General features: G+C 40.6%; 1 protein-coding gene across 6 annotated transcripts in view; it reads left to right on the top strand.

The window, feature by feature from the left end:
• PRKG2 (protein kinase cGMP-dependent 2) overlaps positions 1-13,192 on the top strand; it is a 105,882-nt gene extending 92,690 nt beyond the window's left edge. For all 6 annotated transcript variants that reach the window (XM_047719662.1, XM_047719660.1, XM_047719663.1 and 3 more), the window contains 3 exons: positions 844-906; positions 8,598-8,664; positions 11,209-13,192. In XM_047719662.1, coding sequence (XP_047575618.1) covers positions 844-906; positions 8,598-8,664; positions 11,209-11,304 — 226 coding nt within the window. In that variant the 3' untranslated portion in view covers positions 11,305-13,192. The remainder of the gene's footprint in view (positions 1-843; positions 907-8,597; positions 8,665-11,208) is intronic.
• The last annotated feature ends 8,962 nt before the right edge of the window (positions 13,193-22,154 follow it).

The following is a 22,154-nucleotide window of genomic DNA, read 5'->3' as shown; positions in this document are numbered from 1 at the left end:
GGCATGCGTTTACTTTTTGTACTTTTCATGCAACTAAATTATATTCAAAGAAAATCATTTCTTCATTAGGAGTTTGAGTTTACTTCATGTTACAGAGCCACAATACCTACTTACAGTTTAAAAGAGATCTACAGTTATCAGCTTCTTCTTGGGAATCATCTTTATGTGTATTAGGGCAAAAAGAACATTAGTTTAATAAAGGAGTAATTAATTTACAACCTTGTTATTTTGAGAGAAAACCAATGGTGGTGATAAAGTGTCACTACTTGCCTTCTGTCAGTCTTCATTTTAAAAAGCAGTACATCTCTGGCCTTATTTTAAATTACTCCTAATTTCTATGTACCCTTCAAAATAATATATTAGAGAATGGAAGACTTTTGGAATTTGTGTTTAAACTTTACTTTGTCACTGTTTTCTTTTTTTTTTTTTGCACATTTGAACTTTTTTTTTTTAAGAAAGCATTAGCATTTAGTAAATTTAGAACATGAAACCTAGTTATGGGTTGCCAGCAGAAATCTCTGCATGTTTCTAAGATTCCAGCTCAGATGTAAATGATTCTCTAAAGCTTTCTCTGTTTTCCTCGGCAAAGTTGATAAGATAGCATCCTTCTTCATAGCTCATTTAAAACACCGGTGTGTGTGTGTGTGTGTGTGTGTGTGTGTGTACACATACACGCACACACACTGGAGAGAGCCGTGTGATTTTCATTTCCCTATACTCAGCCTCTGAATCTATGAATATTGTTGAATAAATGAATACATAAAGAAAAAATGTTAAATTTTAATTTAAAATTCACTGAAGCATAATTATTATGAATTGCCTGTCAAAAAATTTTTATTTTAGGCAAAATCCAACAGAAAGACTTGGAAATCTGAAGAATGGAATCAATGACATTAAGAAACACAGGTACGTAGCCCAGAAAAAAATAGAAATTTATAGAAAAACGTACTTGACGCTTACCTTGTAAATCACAAGGGCCCCTTTACAGATATTCAGTTTTTCCTTTTTGGTGTTATTTTTAATTTGTTTTTACTAGGTGTGGTTATAATAATCAGTCTCAAGGTGATTTCTCTAATGCTGAAAATTCCATCAAGAACGGATGAAATTCTAAAACAAGTGACAAAATCACATCTCTAAGTTTACTTAGCTTTTTATATTTTGCTATTTTTATTTTTTATTTTTATGTTTATTTTTTAAGTAGGTTCCACACTGGGTGTGGAGCTCAACACAGGGCTCAGACTCACAACCCTGAGATCAAGACCTGACTGGTCCAACAAGGGTTGGACGCTCAACCAGCTGAGCTACCAGGAACCCCTTATTATGTTTAAAAATATCAACTTGGATTCTTTGAGGAATTAAGTTCTAATTTTGACGTTTTTTGGTGCTTAAAGTACAATATAGTTGCCGTTGTCAATGCTAAAGAGAAATTAACTGTTAAATAGTATTCTGTTTCAGTTCTAGCTAATAATACATATTTATTTTAAGTGTAATATTCTTTTGACTAGCTTTCTCAATTTTGAAGCCTAGTGTTGTATTTTACATTTGGGGTAAAGTACGTTGATTTCCACAAAGTCTCTCAAATGAAGTGTAGGTTTATACAACAATCTAACATGCATCTTTGCAGTTCTGTGAGGTTCTAAAGGAGCCTTTAGAGCCAGTGATAACTTCCGTGAATTATCCTCTTTGATTCGGTTTACATACATGGACTTCAAGCCTTTCAGGTTTTCTTTTTAATTATTTATTTATTTAACACAGGGAGAGATGGAGAGAGGGAAAGACAGAAAGAGCACAAGCAGGGGGAGGGATCAGCAGGCAGAGGGAGAGGGAGAAGCAGGCTCCCCAGTGAGCAGAGAGACTGATGCGGGGCTGAATCCCAGGACCCTGGGATCATGACCTGAGCTGAGGCAGACACTTAATGGACTGAGCCACCCAGGTGCCCCCAAGCCTTTCAGATTTTTAAAATGACTGATGCCTAGCTAAATCCAGCAGTCCTCAAAATGTTTTAATTTTGCTCAGGATATACAAAAACTATTACTGACTGATAGTACTATTGGTAATAGAAAAACTAAATTGGAGAATTTCATCCTTGACAACCCGTGAACACACTGAATTATTTATGTTCAGAAATGAAAACACCTTTTAGTATTTCACTCCTATCTGGATATTTTCTACAGAAGAATCTGAGACACAGAACATGTGGACATAAAGGAGAGAAGCTTCTGAATAGAAACACTATTCATTTTGCTTCACATAGTGGTGCAGCTTCAAAAAAAAAAAAAAAAAATCCCCAGGCTGCCAGCCTTGCTCTGTCTATTCATGAACTTCCTTGAGATAAAGCCATGAATTCAACATTGTAAATTCATATTGGGCTTTGCCTTAGGGTGTGTTAGGAGAGAGGGAGGACGATAGAGACAGACGCATCTGCGTTTTGTAGACATCGAAATGCTTGGAGTATTTCTGTTTGCCTTCAGTGTGAAGCTCATTATTTGTCTTAGATTCCAATTTATCTCTCTTTCTCTGTGTTGTTACCACAATTTCTTTTCTTCTTATAAAAATGACACATAAACACACTATTCACAATGATACTGAGCAAACAAGTGTCCCGTCTGCTAAAGTCCTTCCTCTGATGCATTTTCCTCTTCTCGCTCATTAAGGAAGCATCTGCACATTTTATTCTGGGGTGGTTGGATTAACATGCTCTGGTTTTATCTTTTCTTTCCTATTTACCTGAGACTCATTTAAATGTAGCTGTCAAATTGTGATTGGGTGCGCTGCGAATTGATGCTAAAGGATTTTCTCTCCTCAGCATGGTAATGAAGAATTTTGAATTTCCTTCCCTGCAGGGATTAATTTGCCCACTCTTTTTTTTCCTCTCCGTTTTATTTTTTTTTAGGTGTTCCAGAATTCATTGTTTATGCACCACACCCAATGCTCCATGCAATCGGTGCCTCCTTGATACCCATCACCAGGATCCAACCCCCCACCCCCCTCCCTGCCAAAACGCTCAGTTTGTTTCTCAGAGTCCACAGTCTCTCATGGTTTGTCTCCCCCTCCAGTTTCCCACAACTCACTTCTCTCCATCTCCCCATGTCCTCCATGTTATTCTTTATGCTCCATAAATAAGTGAAACCATATGATAATTGACTCTCTCTGCTTGACTTACTTCACTCAGCATCATCTCTTCCAGTCCCGTCCATGTTGCTACAAAAGTTGGGTATTCATCCTTTCTGATGGAGGCATAATACTCCATAGTGTATATGGACCACATCTTCTTTATCCATTCGTCCGTTGAAGGGCATCTTGGTTCTTTCCACAGTTTGGGGAATGTGGCCATTGATGCTGTGAACATTGGGGTACAGATGGCCCTTCTTTTCACTCCATCTGTATCTTTGGGGTAAATCCCCAGTAGTGCAATTGCAGGGTCATAGGGAAGCTCTACTTTTAATTTCTTGAGGAATCTCCACACTGTTCTCCAAAGTGGCTGCACCAACTTGCATTCCCACCAACAGTGTAAGAGGGTTCCCCTTTCTCCACATCCTCTCCAACACATGTTGTTTCCTGTCTTATTCATTTTGGCCATTCTAACTCGTGTAAGGTGGTATCAATGTGGTTTTAATTTGAATCTCCCTGATGGCTAGTGATGATGAACAGTTTTTCATGTGTCTGATAGCCATTTGTATGTCTTCATTGGAGAAGTGTCTGTTCAGGTCTTCTGCCCATTTTTTGATGTGATTATCAGTTTTGTGGGTGTTAAGTTTGAGGAGTTCTTTATAGATCTTGGATATTAGCCCTTTGTCTGTAGTGTCATTTGCAAATATCTTCTCCCATTCCGTGGGTTGCCTCTTTGTTTTGTTGGCTGTTTCCTTTGCTGTGCAGAAGCTTTTGATCTTGATGAAGTCCCAAAAATTCATTTTCGCTTTTGTTTCCTCTGCCTTTGGAGACATATCTTGAAAGAAGTTGCTGTGGCTGATGTCAAAGAGGTTACTGCCCATGTTGCCCACTCTTCTTAACAGTAAGGGAAGATTTGGAGTGCGGTGCATGGGGTAGAGTTCAAAAGTAGGATGGACCGAATTTACACAGTGCCTTTCAGCGAGCTCAGGGAGCTCACACATTATTTCATCTGATTTTCCTAGTGTTTCTTAAGATATAAAGCTGAGGTAGGGGGGTTGGGGGTATGTGGGCAGGGAGGGACCTGAAAAATAGATTTCTCCCTGTCTTTAAGTAGGAGTTCTCTAAAACCTTCCATAAGTCTTCAAGGCTTACAGCTTCTCTGCTCTGTATACTGTTGGAAGTAAAAAGAAAATCTTTCTGAAATTTGCCATCGGATTTTCTCACTCTTCTCTAAAGTAAAATGTATGCTTTTTTCTCAGAGAACAATTCATTTTAACTTTGTACTTAAAAACAATGCAGTTTAACATCGCATGTTATGTTTGTACATTCTGAGTTAAATCATTTTAACTAAAAATAATCAGACAGAGCTCTCCCCTCCCCTATTTTTCAGCTGATGGATAAACTAGGCACCAGTCATGTCTCCCAACACCTATCTGAACAGAGGGATAATATATTTGTAGGGTGCAATTAAATCTTTCCTGCTAGATAGAGGAATAATTTGCTTCAACTGCCTTAATGTTACCTTCAATATTTCTAGCCACTGCATTTTCCTTCTTTTTTAAAAAATATTTTATTTATTTATTTATTTGACACAGAGAGAGAGAGATCACAAGTAGGTGGAGAGGCAGGCAGAGAGGGAGGGGGAAGCAGGTTGCCCGAGGAACAGAGAGCCCGATGCGGGGCTTGATACCAAGACCCTGAGATCATGACCTGAGTCAGAGGCAGAGGCTTAACCCACTTGAGCCACCCAGGCGCCCTAAAATTACTTTCAAGAATAGCTTCTACCAGTCTTCTAAAAATGAAGAAGCAATTTATGTGCCATTGCTGCTAATATTTCTTTGGTGAATATTTTTTACACATGAAAGCATGCTGGCACTTGTGTTACTTAAAATGTGGTTAGTGTCAAAAGGCCAAGTGTTAAGTGAATGGCCACTCATGTTAAGTAAATGTTGCCATAAGTCAAATTGTAACAAGTACTCAGCAAGAAATGTATAAGCTCTTTGATTCAGTAGGGTAACAGTAATGATTTTTATTAATATTTATGGAGTTGCTTCTGGGCAGAGAGCACTGTAAAATATGTCAAAAGAAATTGCGGCAGTATTTGGCAACAAAAGGAAAGAATCCACATGACTGTGCACCTAGAAATCCCTAAAAATGAAGGTTCAGTCTATGCAGAGAAGCCGACGGGTGCATCAAGGAGAGCCGTCTGTGGTTTTGTAGCAGCACAGGGGACGCCTTACAGCTAGAGCTGCTGTCCGACTTTCTGTCTTTGATCAGTGTTTCAGCAGCTCCTCCTAAAATGGCCCCTTGGGTTAAGAAAGGCGTCTGAAATGGAATGTACTAGAGCCTTCCCTCTGTTTATAGTACTTTTTCTCTAGCTAAGCTTAGATCTGGAACGGGGAATCAGTCAGGGACTGAACAGAAACCAACTCCAGGGGTGAGAAGAGATTAGAAAAGATGGAAGGGCGACATTTTCAGCATGGCTGACAGGAGTGGGAGAGCCACCCACATTCCCCGGCGCTCGGCCTCACACCCCTGCCACTACGCTGCCCCTCATGGCTCCTGTGGTCATGCTTCACATCGCAGCCAGAATCATCTTTTGGAAATGTGCTTAGATCCCATCATTTCCTTAGAACTTTCTAATGGCTTCCCATTAAGTGTAAAATCCTGATTCCATACTGTGTTCTACAAGGACTGCATGGACTGGCCTCTGGCCGGTTCTCAGATACCTTATTATTTTTTTTCTAGTTTCTGCTCCATTCACCACACTTCAGTTCATTTCTATCACTTCCTTCCATTTATAAGGCCCCAGGATAAAGAATATGTGAGATATATCTATACATATATCTAGCCTTAAGGGTGATAGATAGATAGATAAATATCTCACAAGTCTTCCCATGGCTATCCCTTTGTCTTCATTCTAGCCACTCTCAACCCGTCCCATCCCAGTCATCAGCCACCACTTCATTCTCCCTTATCTTTCTAGTACTTACTAGTATCTGAAATTAATTTTGTTCACTAGTTTTTGTTTGTTTGTTTGTTTGTCACCTCCTGCCAAAATAAGAATATCTTAAAAGTAGGATTTTGTTTTTTCCAGTGCCTGGGACCGAACTGACTTTCTGTAAATTTTGTTAGCTAGCAGACTTGACCTCAGTGTCCCAGTAGAAAATATCAGTGGGTAAAGAACAGTACTATTCCATGTTCCTTCTAAGATCCTGAGAGACAGAATACATTTTTTATGTCCACTTCTGCTGTTAGATTTCCAGCCCACCAAGTTTGAAGTGTGTCCTAAAGACCGGATCATTTCTTTTAGATTAATGATGTGGAAGCAAATAAATGAAAGAAACTTCATCTGACTATCAGCTTAACCTCCTTACAGATTACTGTAAGACACCTTTTTATCTTGGAGCGTTTTGTGTACGGATCAGTAGGAGCATCACCGTTAAGGCCGTGTGATGTTCTAGGATGTGAGAGTAAGAGGTTCTGCGCAGTGTGTTCTCCTGCAGGGTCATTCAGGTATTCCAAAGACGTTTATTGAGCCTGGTTTGATGACGAGTCCTGCTCCACATGTGAGGGACACAGAAGGAAAGGAAACAGATGAAGATCCTCCCCTCGTGGAGCTACCATTCTAGTGGGGCAGCAGAATCAACAGCATAACTAAGTACAGAATACGGCAGACACATCCGAGAGCAGTCAGAGCTAAAGAGAAAACTAGAGCAGGAGGAGGTTAGGAGGTGGGAGGCCGGTGAAATAGTACTCTGGATAGTCACAGAAGGTCTCATTAAGAAAATGACCTTTGGGAAAAGACCTGAAGGTGTTGGGGGGAACAAACCCTGTGACGATCTGGAGAAAGAACCTCTAACTTTGAGTGCAAGTTATGAATGTGAGAGGAACTCTAGCTTGTTGGAGGAATGGTGAGGAGGGAGGGAGGAAAGAAAGTAGGGCAGTGGTGAGCTGGGGGTGCCGTGGTGGTGGAAAGGGTGATGTACAAGGCCTTAGGGTTTCTAGTAAAGGCTTTGCCTTTCATACTGAGCAAAATGCACTGGGGGGTTTTTGAACAAAGGCTTGATGTGACCTGACTTGTGTTTTAAATGTTCACACTTGCTGCTTGGTTATTTTTCATGGACAAGAGCAGGAGGACCCATTAGGAGGTTATTACAGTAACACAAGGGAGGAATAGTAGTGGCTTGGCCCATGCTGGTAGACTGAGGGTGATGAGAATTTTTGATTTTGAAGGTAACATTGACAAGATTTGAGTATGGACTGAGGGAGTGAGAGAAAGGATAACTTCAACGTCCTTGGTTTGAACAAATGCAAGAGTCAAGGCCAGTGCCTTGGGGAACATTTGGAGCTCCAGTGTGGGCCAGATCCATGCTGGATAGACACCCACTTGGGGGATGAGGAATAACAGCTATTAGCTTGGGAAGCAATGGGGAGGTCTTTATTGGAAATAGAAATAGTAACCAGTAGATATATAAATGCTGTCTAAAGTCACGAGACTGATTGAGATGACCCAGGAAGTGAGAGTAGTTGAGAAAAGAAGGTCCAAGGACTGAGCCTTGGAGCACACCAGCTTCCTGTGGAAAAGGCAGTGGGAAATAGAGGGAAAGCACCCAAGAAGGCAGAATAACGTGTCTGGAAGCCAAGTGAGAAAAGTGTTTCAGGAAGTGTAAATAATGAACAGTGGCCAATGCTCCTAGGTGAAGTTGACAAAAACTGAGAATTGAGGAGCTTCACAGGAGTGGAGGGTGGATGCTGATGGTAGTGTGGTCAGAGAAACGGGTAAGCAGAGTGATTGGATAACCTCCAAGGAGTTTTCCTCCTGTGGGAGGAGAGAAACAAAGTGAAAGATGGATAGGAGCTCATGTTAAGAGAGGTTATTTTGTGGTTGGAAGAAATAAAATGTCTTCATACTGATGGGAAGGATCTAGCGGGTGGTCCTTGAGGTGTCAAGAGAGAGGAGAATGGCAGGAGCATGCCCTTGAGCAGAGAAGTCCACAGGATCAAGTACGTAGAGCTGAGCTGACCTTCCCTAGAAGCAAAGACTTCTTTGCTCCCAAAGAAGGGAGCACACGGATGTGGACAGGCAGGCGGATAGACTGATAGAAGATTGTGCCAGCTCAGTTTTCTCAGTGAAATAGAAGTCGGGTCATCATTGGGGAGTGAGGATGGGGGGTAGTTTCTGGAAGTCTAAGGAGAGAGGACAAAGTATAAATATGAGTCTAAGGGAGTGTGACAGTGAGGGGGACGACAGGGAAATCTAGACCTATTGCTGGGCAGCATTGCGGTTAGTGGGCATGGATTTAACGTGAGACCAGACAACCAGCGCGGTTATGCATTTTCCCCTCTCCTCCTCCCCTCCACCACCATTTGCACCTGCACTGTTGAGGTCAGGGAGAGGGCAGCAAAACAGACTAACAGATAAGTTGGCACCCTGACAGTTTATCAGGCAAGTAATATTCTTCTGTGCTGCTTTTACTTCTCAGGTGGTTAAATGGTTTTAATTGGGAGGGACTGAAAGCACGGAACCTTCCATCACCTTTGCAGAGAGAGGTATGGTATCCGCTATATTACTTTCTTAACTTTTTCTAGTTTTTATTTTCATAAACAAAATAGGGGTGTGTTTTTATGTACCACATTTTAGATTTTTAATTTTTTTTTAAATTAAGTGAAAATGTCATAGCAGTTGTGATTATAGGGACTAAGCCGTATCTCTTATTTGATGGAGATCAGTTCAGTTCTCAGGAACTAATTACAGGAAAATCTGAGTCTGCAGGCAGTCCGTGTTGTTCCAGTTCATGGAGGGCTCTAGAAATAGAATATGAATTGTGCCGTGATTTGAAATTTTCTAGTTAGCCACAGGTGAATTGAAAGGTGAAATTAATTTTAATTATTACAATATATCAGAAAATTGTCATTTTGTTATACAATCAAAATAAAATATTAATGAGATGTCACATTCATTTTTCCGTACTGTTTTTAAAATCCCAAGTGCATTTTACAGCAGTCTCAATTTGGGGTGGCCACTTTCGGGGTGCTCGCCACCTGTTGCTGATTGGACAGCTTGAGAGAAAACAGAACATCCGCTAACTTGGGGTGGCGGGCGACAAAGGACTCAGCAGTGATCTCAGTCAGCACCCTATAGACTCTTAAAGGAATTTTAAAAACCATTTTTAGGTTGACATCTCAATTTTTCATCAGATGTTTTAATTGTTGTGAAGGATGTGATTTCTAGTGCATTGTAAATATTGATATTTCATTATTTATTTATTTATTTATTTATTTATTTATTTATTTATTTATGTTTTAAAGATTTTATTTATTTATTTGACAGACAGAGATCACAAGCAGGCAGAGAGGCAGGTAGAGAGAGAGGAGGAAGCAGGCTCCCTGCCGAGCAGAGAGCCCGATGTGGGACTCGATCCCAGGACCCTGAGATCATGACCCGAGCCAAAGGCAGAGGCTTTAACCCACTGAGCCACCCAGGCGCCCCGAATATTGACATTTTAAAGTAAAATGTTGGGGCGCCTGGGTGGCTCAGTGGGTTAAGCCGCTGCCTTCGGCTCAGGTCATGATCTCAGAGTCCTGGGATCGAGTCCCACATCGGGCTCTCTGCTCGGCAGGGAGCCTGCTTCCTCCTGTCTCTCTGCCTGCCTCTCTGCCTGCTTGTGATCTCTGTCTGTCAAATAAATAAATAAAATCTTAAAGTAAAATGTTATTCCTTTCAATATATGTAGTGTAATCTAAACACTGGTGAGATCGGATGCCCACTAGCCATTTAAAATCTACAGACAGTAAAATTACATAATTTCTTTTCCTCTCTGAATTTATATTTTTGTATTTCCATCCCACTTTCCCAAAAGAGTTTCATCTTACATAAAAATATTTTTATGGATGCTAGTATTTGATTATTCTTTAAATGGGTTTTAATTATAGTTTTCTAAATTTTAAAATTCTCTGACAACAGGAATTTCTGTGACAACACACATATTTCTTCTGGATTCAGTTGTAATTACATTTTTATAACATGGAATATGAAACAACAGAAATACGTTGCAAAGTCTTAAAGCAAGTATTTAACAATTATTTCTTGAAAAGAAATTATTTATGTACCAGGAGAGAAATGTTACTTATTGAAAAAATGGGATCAGGTTCCACGTCAATTTTATTCCTTTTTAAAATTATATGGCCATTTAGTGCTGAAAGTTGTGTTCACATAAATAACTGGGAGTGGAGGGTTTTATAAAAGCAATGCCACTTTGAATGCCTTCTGAGTGATCTCCCCACTCTCCAAAAAAACACATTATGATTTGTCATAAGTAGTATTTTCACTGATCTATCAGATAAAAATTCAATCAGGTACTTTTAAAATTTGTTTGAAAGCAAAGAATTGAAAATCACCTGATTTGCAAAATAGTTTAATTCCAGAATCATTTCACTCTTTGAACAGGGTCAATAATATTTTGAACTGACCCTTTGGCATCCTGGAAAATTTATATGGGTCAATTAACCATATAGAAATTCAAGGTCAGTGAGAAACTTTTATAAAGTAGAAAAAAGATTTAAAAGTGGCAGATTCCGATTTTATTTATCTGAGAAAGAGAGCACAGAGCATGCATAGGAGCAGAGGGAGAGGGAGAAGCAGACTCCTCGATGAGCAGTGAGCCTGGTGCGGGGCTCAGTCCCAGGACCCTGAGATCATGACCTGAGCTGAAGGCAGATGCTTAACCGACTGAACCCCCCAGGCGCTCTCAATTTTAATTTTTAAAAAATACTTGCTTTTAAAGTGTTTTTCAATCTGGAAAAAAAAAACAAAAAACAAAAAACTAGATACCATTTCTGTCTCCTTTTCTTTTGGATTTACCTCCTCAAGCCAGGTAACTTCTGTGGAATGTAATGCAGTGACTGGATCCATGTGGTCTAAAGGGGGAACCTCAGAGGCTGAGAGTGTGACTCAGAAATGATAGTTGGTCATCTTGTCTCCTTACCTGCGACTTTCCAGTGGTTACCGTATATATACAGTGTTCAGATATAAAAATCATGACCTGTATATAATAACATTATCCTCACCTTTTGGCTTAATTCCTCTTCTGTTAGCTCAGTGGACCCACAGACCACAGCTACTTCGACAAGTATCCTCCTGAAAAAGGAGTGCCTCCGGATGAGCTGTCAGGCTGGGATAAAGACTTTTGACCGAAGAAAAGATGATTATTGTCTCTACATCCGGAAGAGGACTCTAAGGACCAATAATCCAGCAGTGATCGCTTCTCTCTTTGGAGTGTTATGATGTCTCTGGGGAGACCATTAGGGAAGAGAATTCCCTGCCCCTGAGCTGGGTGGACAGTGTGGATATGAAGGTGGTTCCAAGCTATAATGTCTCATTTAGATGCTCTGAATTATTCATGTATTCTATTCTTTGCTCTTCTCAAATGTTGGAGGCCATTCTCTTCCCCTCTCAATAGTCAGAACCATTTTTGTTGATGGGGCATCATTTTCTCTGCGTTTTATTCCTCCATCCCAATCATACTTGTCTCCTTTGAGTCCTAATAAGGTTTAAAAAGTGTCTTGCCTTTGAGCAACTAAGTCACGCAAATGGAAGGAAGAACACGGTTGAACTTTGGAAGACTTCTCCTGCTCTCAACAATTCCATGTAAGCATTGTGGCATCTTAAAGCCGTGGTCTGCAGAAACTTGCATAGTCGATATAAGCTCTTGATTTTGCCCTGTATTCAACCCAGAAACATATTAACATGCATCTAATACTAGTCTGGGGAAAGGTAAGTTTAAGTATTAGTCAATGGTGCCACTTCCGAGAATAAATGAGTTATCTCACCCAGCCAGTAATCATATTCCAATGGAGAACTTTGAAAAAATAAAGCAAAAAATATTTTTTGTTCTCCTGTGACCAGCTGTGATACATCAGAGACTTTCTGAAAGCCTTGCGAAAGGTAGTTATAATGTGGGGTCAAGTGATGGGCCTTTGGTAGGGTTTTGTCTCATATATTAAATATTTTCACAATCAAAGTAGAAAACACGCAGGCACAAAATTGTGAAGGCTTCTCTTTCCCATTAAATATGGAGGAGAATAACTTCTCATAGGTAAGGTTGCTGATTCTTCAAAACTGAGATATTTTGGCCAGTTCTGTGTTTGTTGCCATTAATAAATCAAGAATACAGAATAACCACAGTTAATTTTTAATGAAAATTTCATTGGCTCATGTTGATGCCCTGTAATCACTGTTGCATCAATAACTCTTTTTAAAGAGATTTGAGTCACAAATGTGTTTATAATTTTAGATTTGTAAGGTAGGCAAGTCTCGGGGAAGTGATGGGACTTCAGTAAAAGGGACATCCAGCACATGCCCTCGTGTCTCCTCACAATCTTCCAGATGATGAATAGACTAGTTTCAATGGCACTGGATACCAGCGTCGAAGAACTTCACTAGAGAATGTTGTCAGGCATCGACCGTGAACCCACCAAATGGATGGGAAGTAGACTTTTTCTGTATCTTTTTGATCTGGCAGAGTAAAAATAGCATCGAAGTTCCTGCATTATTCAAGCTTCTGGTTATATTTTCACATACGAATGTTCTATGGGAAAAGCAACTTCTACCCACTCTCCACCCATATTTTCAGCATTCCAAAACATTCAGCTGTATGCTTCCTGAAGAGTCAAAGCAGTTAAGTGAGGCCCAACCCAAGAGGGTGCATCCTTAACAAATTGAATTTCCACATTTAGAAAATCCTTTTGCTGAACCAAAGAATTTTTGTTTCCTGGAGTAGTATTTTTAAAAGATTATGTACTGTACATAGATGAACCATTTTTAATAGGATTAACATAACCTGCTTAATGAATTTCTAAGATTTTTAAAGATTTTTATTTGCATTTGGTTTGTAAGCATTGTATGTTTTCCATGTATATATTTTTAAATTACCCACCTATAAATGTAGAAAACTTATGCATTGGATGGATATTAGAACTCTACAGTTATAACAGCAATGATATTCTCAGAGGAGATCAAGAATTGTAATTCAAAAAAGACTTACAGATATACAAATAAAAACCAACATTGAGTACTACAGTTTTATTTTGCCTGTGATTGGCCATATCAGTATGTCATCTCCACATGTGATTTTATTTTGTTTCCTTTAGAGTACTTCATAAAGATGAAGAACTGAGAAATTGAACCATCCTGTAATTCCAATTCCACTCTTTCCTAGCTGAGTGAGCTTGGGAAACTGAGTTCACTTCTTTGAGTAGACTACCAACTAGCTTTCTCACCTGCAGAAGAAGACGTAGTAAAGTAGCACCTGGTTTAGAGGTCTGTTTCAGGGATTCAGAGAGATACCTGGTCCTTTGTGGACATCTGTGAGATAATCAGTGCTGCAAAGGAGGGAGCTACTGTTACTGTCTCTATTAGAATTAAAGGGGTCTTAATAACCATTTAGCCCTGAACCTATGTGTTGTTGATATCTATATGTATTGTTATTCCAATTAAATCCAGTATTTATCTTTTTCTTTTAAATCATGAAGATTAAACTTTAGTATGTACAATGAAGGGTTAATACTTACCAAAATGAAGTGTTTTATTAAGAGCTCACCTACTTTTCTAAATTCTAATTTTTTTTATGAAATAAGGATATATATATGTAAATATATTCTTCAAAAATACAGGACCTATCATATTCCTAATCCCCCAATATACAAACGCATCATATTCCTAATCATCAAATCATTCCTGTTCTCTTTTCCAAGTACAAAGTTAAGTTTTCAGTCTTGAGTCTCTTCTCTGTGGGGGCAACTTTTCATAATTCTAGTTTCTTAATCTTTTCTCTAAATATGAAAATGGAAGGAGAGGAATATAAAAAAAAAAAAAGTAAGAGATTTCGAGTTAAAGAGACCTGGGTTTGAATTCTAGCTCTGCCCAGATTTGTGTAAATGATAAACCACATCTTCATCCATCTGTAAACTGGAGATGTACATGTAAAGTTTTGGGGCATTGGGCCAGAGTATTATTACTTGTAGGCCATTGACAATAATCATTTGGAAATAAATACATACATATATTTCTTTTGGCATGATAATAAACCCTTGTTTTTTATTGCTAGGCATTGTGCTAGGAGTATTTACATCCATCATGTCATTCACACAAGATTGTAAAATAATTATAAACATACTCACTATCAATTGCCCTCAAAGCTAAACATTGGCTTCAAATATGCATTTCCTTCATGATTTTGCCATTGTGGTTTTTTCATGGCTTAGTCCCAGCTCTAAGCAACTGAAACTTTGTTGCTTTGAACAACCATTTTATGATTACCATAAATTCTATGGGTCAGGAATTCAGACACATGGTGAAGATGGCTTGTCTCTACACCACAATATCGGGGATATCATGTGAAAAGACTCAGAGCCTGGGGTGAATCCATAGCTGGGAGCTAGAGTCACCTAAAGCCTTGTCATCCACTCTCTGCAGCCCAGGCTGAAACCACTCGAAGACCAGGACGCCTGACCAGAGCGCCTGCATATGTCCTCTCCACAGCTTGGAATCCTCCCATGCTGGTGTTCTTAAACTAGTCAGACTCCTTTCATAGAAGCTTAGGATTCCGAGAACAGGTATTCTAGGAAACAAGGGAGAAGCTTTTAATCCTTTACAAACCAGCCTTGAATCACATGACATCACTTCCACCATATTCTATTGATGGAAGCAAAGCCCACCCAGCTTTGAGGAACAGGAACATAGACTTAATGAAGAGAGTTTCACAGAGCTTGCAAGCAATTTTAAAAACTGCCACAGTCCACTTTCTGGTCACAGATGAATCATATTACTGCATGGGCAACAAAAACATTCCCTTCCAAGAGCCTCCCTAAAAATACAATTTAATTACAGTATCAGGCTCAAGCTTAAGACCTAGATTCTGTCCATCCAAATCCATTCAAGTGTGGATAAGAATCCTCAGTTATAATTCTGTGGATGTTTTCTTTTAGTCCTGGAAGTCTGTGAACTGAGTGACGAAGTCGTCAACCAAGTGGTGAAGCCATCCAAGGATAACCACAACAGATACTCGCATTCAGAGAGGGAAACGATGGGAGGCAGGAAGTGGTCATGAGTACATTGAATTCTGAAATCTGGTCTGACACATAGTACCTTTCCTCTGCTTGGGGCTGAGTCACACTCCCCACAAGTTGTTCTCCGTGACTCTTGACCTCATTGTGTAGAGTCCTGGTTCTGCCTTTCGAGTCATCCTTCCCTTTCTGTGAGATATGGCTGCTGTTTGCAGCTGCACAGACTTCCTAGTCTGTTTCCTGCTGTTTGGTGGTTGAAACGACTTTTTCCATTTGTCTGTCTCTAGCTCTTCATTCTAAGCTGCCATGTTTTCTTTAAAAACTTTGTGAGTTTCCTATGTTTAAATCTGTGATCACTCCATTAGACAAAGGCTATACCCCATATCTTCCTGTGAAGGTGCTATAGAGAAAGTGATTCTTAAGAGTTGTTGTTTTGGGGCAGCTGGGTGGCTCAGTGGGTTAAAGCCTCTGCCTTCAGCTCAGGTCATGATCCCAGGGTCCTGGGATCGAGCCCCGCATCGGGCTCTCTCTCAGCGGGGAGACTGCTTCCCCCTCTCTCTCTGCCTGCCTCTCTGCCGACATGTGATCTCTGTCTGTCAAATAAATAAATAAATCTTTTTTTTTAAGTTGTTTTTCTTTGTAAAGAGTGGGTGTGCACAACACATTACTTAACATGCTCAGAAGGCCTTTTGATCTGAAAAGGTATAATAGCTCCAAAGATGGCTTTCAGTGATCCCTGTTTACGGCATTCATGGTCTTTTATAATCCTCTCCTCTGAGTGTGGACTGAGCCTAGTGACTTCCTTCTAACAAACATTGTAATCCAGATGATGGGATGTCAGTTCTAAGAGTAGGTTACAAAGTGACTCTGCTTCTCCCCTGTCACCCCCTTGCCCTCTCATTTGCTTGCGCTGATGGAAACCAGGTGCCATGATATGAGCGTCTCTGGAAAGGCCCATGTGGAGAGTAACTGAAGGAGCCACTGGCCAGCATCCGGGGACAAAGTGAGGCCCTCGGGGACAAAGTGAGGCCCTCGGTCCCACACCCGCGATGAGCTGAGTCGTGCCAGTGACCACGGAGATGAGATTGGAAGCAGGTGCTCCTCCAGATGAGACTGAAACCATGGCCTACATTTTGATTGTCCCTAGTGACCGTGCATGAGCAGAGTAGCCGCATAAACAACTCCCCAGACTTGGGAGGACAAACTGGAACCGGCCTCTCTCTTTCACGGTTGCCAGCTTGGTCATATGGGGGGCCTGTGGGATGAGCTGGTACTCTTCCAGTCCACCTCGCTTGGGATTTGCAGATGCTGACGGGCCGATCTGGCTGGAGCTGGAGGAACCAGAGACCTGGCTGCTCAGTGACCAGCAACTGGCAAGACTTCATAAGCCACCGCAGTAGCTTGGTCTTGCATGACGGCAACGCATTTCTGCATTTCAGATCTTATGCAGATTTCTTCTGCGTCCAAAGCCTAACTCAGAACCATACAGAGGAGGGAATCCTGGGAAACATTCTATTTCTGGCTTAGCTAAATCGACAAAGTGTAAAGTCACTCAATCTCAAAACTAGTAAAATATATAAATGTAATATATAATTATTCTTCTATGATTTATTTAGTTTGGATTTTTAAGTAATGAGATTTCCTTCCTCTCTTTCTACCCAGTAGTTATCAAAGTGGACATAGAGAAAAGCCACATGACTCAGGTGAAACCAGCAATAACGACTTTTCTCTGGTGATTTATAGGCAAGTTCTAAACTGAGTAAGAGCTGGAGCTTTTTCAACTTTGAAAGATACAAAACCAAGATATTTTTGTTTATTTGTCGGTTACTATGTTAAAAACGGTATAATAAAAAGTAACATGAAATTTGTTTCAATACATACAAACTTTCTCAGTGAGGAAGGAGATGTGCCTTGAGAAAGGGGAAAAGGAAGAAGAAAATCTGATGTGATAAAGGAAAAACACCAGTGATGCATCCATCCCGGAAACCGAGTAGAGCTCGTGGAACTTCTCTCCGGGGGGTGGGAGAAAGCCAGGTGTCCCAGCAGAACTCAAGCTGACTGGGAGTCAATCTTCAGCCCTGCTATTTAAAATTCAGGCGGATGCTCAGATTGCTAAATGGATCATAAAATGTGAGATCTGGAAAGTTGCCCTCTTCTGCATTCTGCTTGGCCTGTCTCTTGTAAAGTCTGTGCTCAGTTTTGCATTTAGGAAGAAGAGTCAAAGATTTTAAAGTGTGCCTAGAAATATTGAAAAGCTCAATCCATGAGTCAAAGCCAAAGAAAGTGAAGAAGGGCTAATAAAAACGTACAAACACACATTTTTCTTTCTGAGGACCCGTAAAGATCAAAGGGAGGAGGGGGAATCCTCTTATTCTAGTGGGTAACAATGGTGCAGAGACCTAGTTAATGCATGTCTTAATGAACGCACTGCCCCAGGCACGCGTAGGTCTGAGGACACAGCAGAGGGACAAAAATCACAGTCCTAATGAACACTCCTTTTTATGAGATCACTTGGTTAACGGTGATGATAATAGCCAGGTAATATAATCGTGGGTATTTTTCTTCTATATTTTATAAGATTTATGCACTAGACTTATATCTCATAATAAGGAACAAGACTTACTTTATTTATTTTTTTTAAAGATTTTATTTATTTATTTGACAGAGAGAAATCACAAGTAAGCAGAGAGGCAGGCAGAGAGAGAGGAGGAAGCAGGCTCCCTGCTGAGCAGAGAGCCCGATGTGGGGCTCGAACCCAGGACCTGGGATCATGACCTGAGCCGAAGGCAGCGGCTTAACCCACTGAGCCACCCAGGCGCCCCAAGACTTACTTTAAAAAAAAAAATAAATTGAATCAGAGAAACTGGGTATCAGAAAGATCAATGCACAAAAGGACTGTCGAAAGCCAGTGACACACGTCACCCGGTCACACCGCTCCCCAGGCAGCCTCTCCAGTATTCAGCCCCTACTTACTTAAATCTTCGTGTCAAATTTTTAAAGACTCTATTCCTTACCTCTCGATTCTGATGTATTTCCACATATAGGAATGCAAAGCAACCCTCTCACTTGATAGGGACAGGTAATTTACTTCTTTAAAAGTTTCTTAGCTGTTTTGGAAAAATAGTTGGTTCTACTTCTGCCAGAATTTCAATGCCTTGTTTCTCTACTTCTTCCTTACCTGTAGATAGAGTGTCTCCTGGCACCAGATTCTCTCTGCTAAGTGCCTATGTGTGAATGATTTAGTTAATCAACTGACTGATGATTCCCTCCACAAATATTTGAGTGACTCCTCTGTGCCAGACACTGGCAGGCAGCAGTAAACAGCAGAGAGAGGATCCCTCCCGTCATGAAGCATCTACTCTAATTGTAAGAGGATAATGGTAAATTAATAAACAAATGGTGCACATTATGTAACTGAGCCCCATGTAAAAGTTGGATGTACAGAGAAAAAATGGAAATTAAGAATTTTTGTAAATTCAATGTAAATATTATAAAATATATTTTTCTATTTTTATAAAATTTTGTTATTTTATATAAATATATATTTGTATATAAATATTATTTTAACTTATTTATATTATAAAATGTAAATTAAGAAACATCCATAGTATATCCCATCTCCTTTGAGCTTCCACCTACTGGTTAGTGGGAGGGACTAGTCTCCTCTAGTTGAAAGTTAATCCAAACAAATCATGAGAAACAGTCCCTCCAAGGCAGTGGTTCTCAAATTTTGGTGGGTATCAGATTGTGACGGGGAATGAAATGGGTATCAAGGCCTAGGCCCATCCCACTTCTAGAAGCTGGGGCCTCCGGGGGCTTTGCGAGCTCCCCAGGTGGTTCTGATAACCCAGCCATGAACTGTGACAGCCGTTATCTGGACAATGCCCAGTCTCTCTCGGACAACGTGCTCAGGTGCTCGTCTGGCTTCTCTTCCAGTAATTTCCCTGACCAAAAGGGAGGATGAGTCAAAGCTCTAGGCCAGGGAATTCCTTGCTAGTTGTCTGATGTTTGCAGCAGAAGTTTATGTTGGGGAACGATCATCATCTGCCTTCTCTGGGCTGAGACAGGGCCCAAGGCATCCCTCAAGGTCTTGAGTTCCTCTCAGTTACTGCTGCTCCTAAAGGCTTCTGGGTTTGACTGTGGTTCCTTCCAGTTCTAGCTAAGACCTGCTTTTCAGAACTCCCTACAAAGACACCTGCTTCTTAGGAAGATAACTCTGATAAGCTTCCCTGCCGGACCTTCAGAGTTCGAGGTCCTGTCTTTACATTGTAGAAGGCAAGGGAATTCAGGGTGACTCCAGCTCCGGGCCTCATACTGCGGGTTATGCTGTGCCCCCAAGCTAACTATCTGTGCTTTGCTTAAGGGCGGCTTTTGATGAGACCCAAGTGTGGGAAGGAGGGGCTTCCTCTCCTCCCTCTTCCTTCCACAGTTCCCGGGTTAGAAAGGAAACAGGCTTCCTGGTCTTTCTTTTCTGTCTGGATTTCCCTTATATACATAAAGCTCTCTGATCTCTTCCACAAAACCCTGATCTTTTATAAGCTAAAGGAGATAGAGGAATTTAGATCATCCTTTTTCAGGACCAAAGCATGGCTTTTGAATTTCAACAGCTTGCTGTTACCTAAGACTTTCTCAGTACAACCCTCCTGGAATTAATCTAAATCAGCAGGCAAATGATTCTAGGAAAAAAAAAAAACAACAAGATTTATTCTCAGGAAGTCAAAACAAAATCGCATTAATAATTTCAAAGGAGAATTCTCTTCGCTTTGTGAAAGTAAATGGTAAACTTTCATCACAGTGATAAACTCTATTAATATAATTAAACAGGCTAATGTGGCAGAGGGTCTGAGAAGAGGAGAGAGTGATTTGAGTAAGTGGTAAGGAAATGCTTTCCTGAGTCGGTGACATTTGAGCTGAGACTCGAACGGTGCATGGAAACAGGCTTGAGACTGTCTAGGAAAAAGTGTTCCAGGCAGAAAAATCAAACGCAAAAGTCGTGGGGCTATTCATGAATTTGGCATGTTGGAGAAAAGAAAGAGGTCTTGTAAGTTTCCTGTAGAGCGAGCACTCAGGGAGGTAGGCAGGACCAGGCTGTGAGAGCCTCAAAGGCCACAGAAAAGAGTTCGATTTTTCTCCCAAACGAAATATGAAGCTGTTTGATTTTTTTTCCTTCCTTTTGGAGCAGGGGAGTGACTTGATCTGATTTATGTTTTCAAAAGATCAGTATGTTGGCCGCGCCATGAGGGAGTGTAGATTGGGGAATAAAGAAAGCAGGCAGACCCAGACAGTGGGCAGTTGAATTATTTAATTTGGGAAACTAATGGAAGCTGGCTCAGACAAGAATGTCGAATGGGTCACGTCCAAGGAGCCAGGGGTGGGACAGTGTCTGGAGAGAGGTGACAGGATTGGATGTGAGCAACAAGAGGAAGAGGAAGCGAGCCAGGATGATTCTTGGGGTTTCCCCGGTTCTAGGTGAGTAAATGTACGGATGCAGGTAAACGTGTGTGTGCGTGTGTGTACATGAAAATGCAAGGTTGTGTGTGCGTGTGTCTAGATACATAACGTCATTTAAAAAAAACACTTTCTTTTAAAACCATTGTGCAGACTGTGGTCTCAGTTATTTTTTAAGTAGGGTTGCTACATGTCGCTAATCACACTGTCCAAGGTAGAAAAAAAAAATGATTAACATTTTAATCACTTACATGAAAGGTGGTTTGCTAAATACTTTACACATGTCATCTCACTTGAAATGTATGCCTCAGCTTTATGAAATTACTGTTTCTACTATTTTATAGGTGAGGAAACTTTATTCTAGAGGGAAAAGAACAGACTAACAGACTTGAAACATGTATTCAACCCACCTTTTTAAAGGAACTACTGTGTGTGTTTTATCCATAGCTGAGGCTAAGAATGGGTGCCTTCATCACCATAGAGATGGCGCGCTGACCACTCACTGGGAAAAGAAGTTTGAAATCCTCCTTGTTGGGTGGTATATTTTCTGGGTGCCAAATTAGTTAAAACAAAAGACTTTGCCTTCCACTCACTAACTTGAACCAGACAGAGGACCTGTGGTCAAACTATTCTTAAACATGCACCGTACCAGGGTGTCAGCAGAAATATATAATGTCTTATACAAAACAATGTTGTTATGGTTTTAGGTGGTGGAGTGTGACCAGGGTGGGAGTGTTTAAACTTGGTTGTGTTGTTTTCTTGTGTGTTATTTTTTCTGTTTTGTTTTTATCTTTTTTCATTCCAGGTTCAACTTCTGCTACCTTAGTAGTTTTCCCCGTAACAAAACAGCAGTGGGGACACTGGCTTCCACCCAGCTGCTCTAATAATCCTGGACAGTTGCTTGTACGCGGTGTCCTTCTTCTGCGGGAGTCCAAAACACCTCCCTCCCATGGGGTAGACCCAACCCACAGACGCCAACGCAGTTTCCATAGCGCTCCTCCGTTCGCTTTACTGCACTGTTTTCAAACTTAAACCTACTTCTGATTATCCCCAGCAGGATTAGGTCATCAAATTTATCTCTTATTTTCATGTAGAGCTTTTTGGCTCTTTTTTAGTTTTGTGTGTTTTTTTATTCTTGTTTTTGTTTTTGCTTTGCTTCTATGCCTTGCATTCACGGTGTGCAAGGATGAAAATGAACAAACAAGGTTACTTTTATTTATTTTTATTTATTTTTTAAATTTTTTATTTTTTCAGCATAACAGTATTCATTATTTTTGCATCACACCCAGTGCTCCATGCAATCCGTGCCCTCTACAATACCCACCACCTGGTGCCCCCAACCTCCCACCCCCCACCCCTTCAAAATTCTCAGATCGTTTTTCAGAGTCCACAGTCTCTCATGGTTCACCTCCCCTTCCAATTTCCCTCAACTCCCTTCTCCTCTCCATCTCCCCTTGTCCTCCATGCTATTTGTTATGCTCCACAAATAAGTGAAACCATATGATAATTGACTCTCTCTGCTTGACAAC

The sequence above is a fragment of the Lutra lutra genome, chromosome 2 (assembly GCF_902655055.1).
Source record: "Lutra lutra chromosome 2, mLutLut1.2, whole genome shotgun sequence".
Classification (NCBI taxonomy): domain Eukaryota; kingdom Metazoa; phylum Chordata; class Mammalia; order Carnivora; family Mustelidae; genus Lutra; species Lutra lutra.
This window is presented reverse-complemented; position numbering and strand designations above follow the sequence as displayed.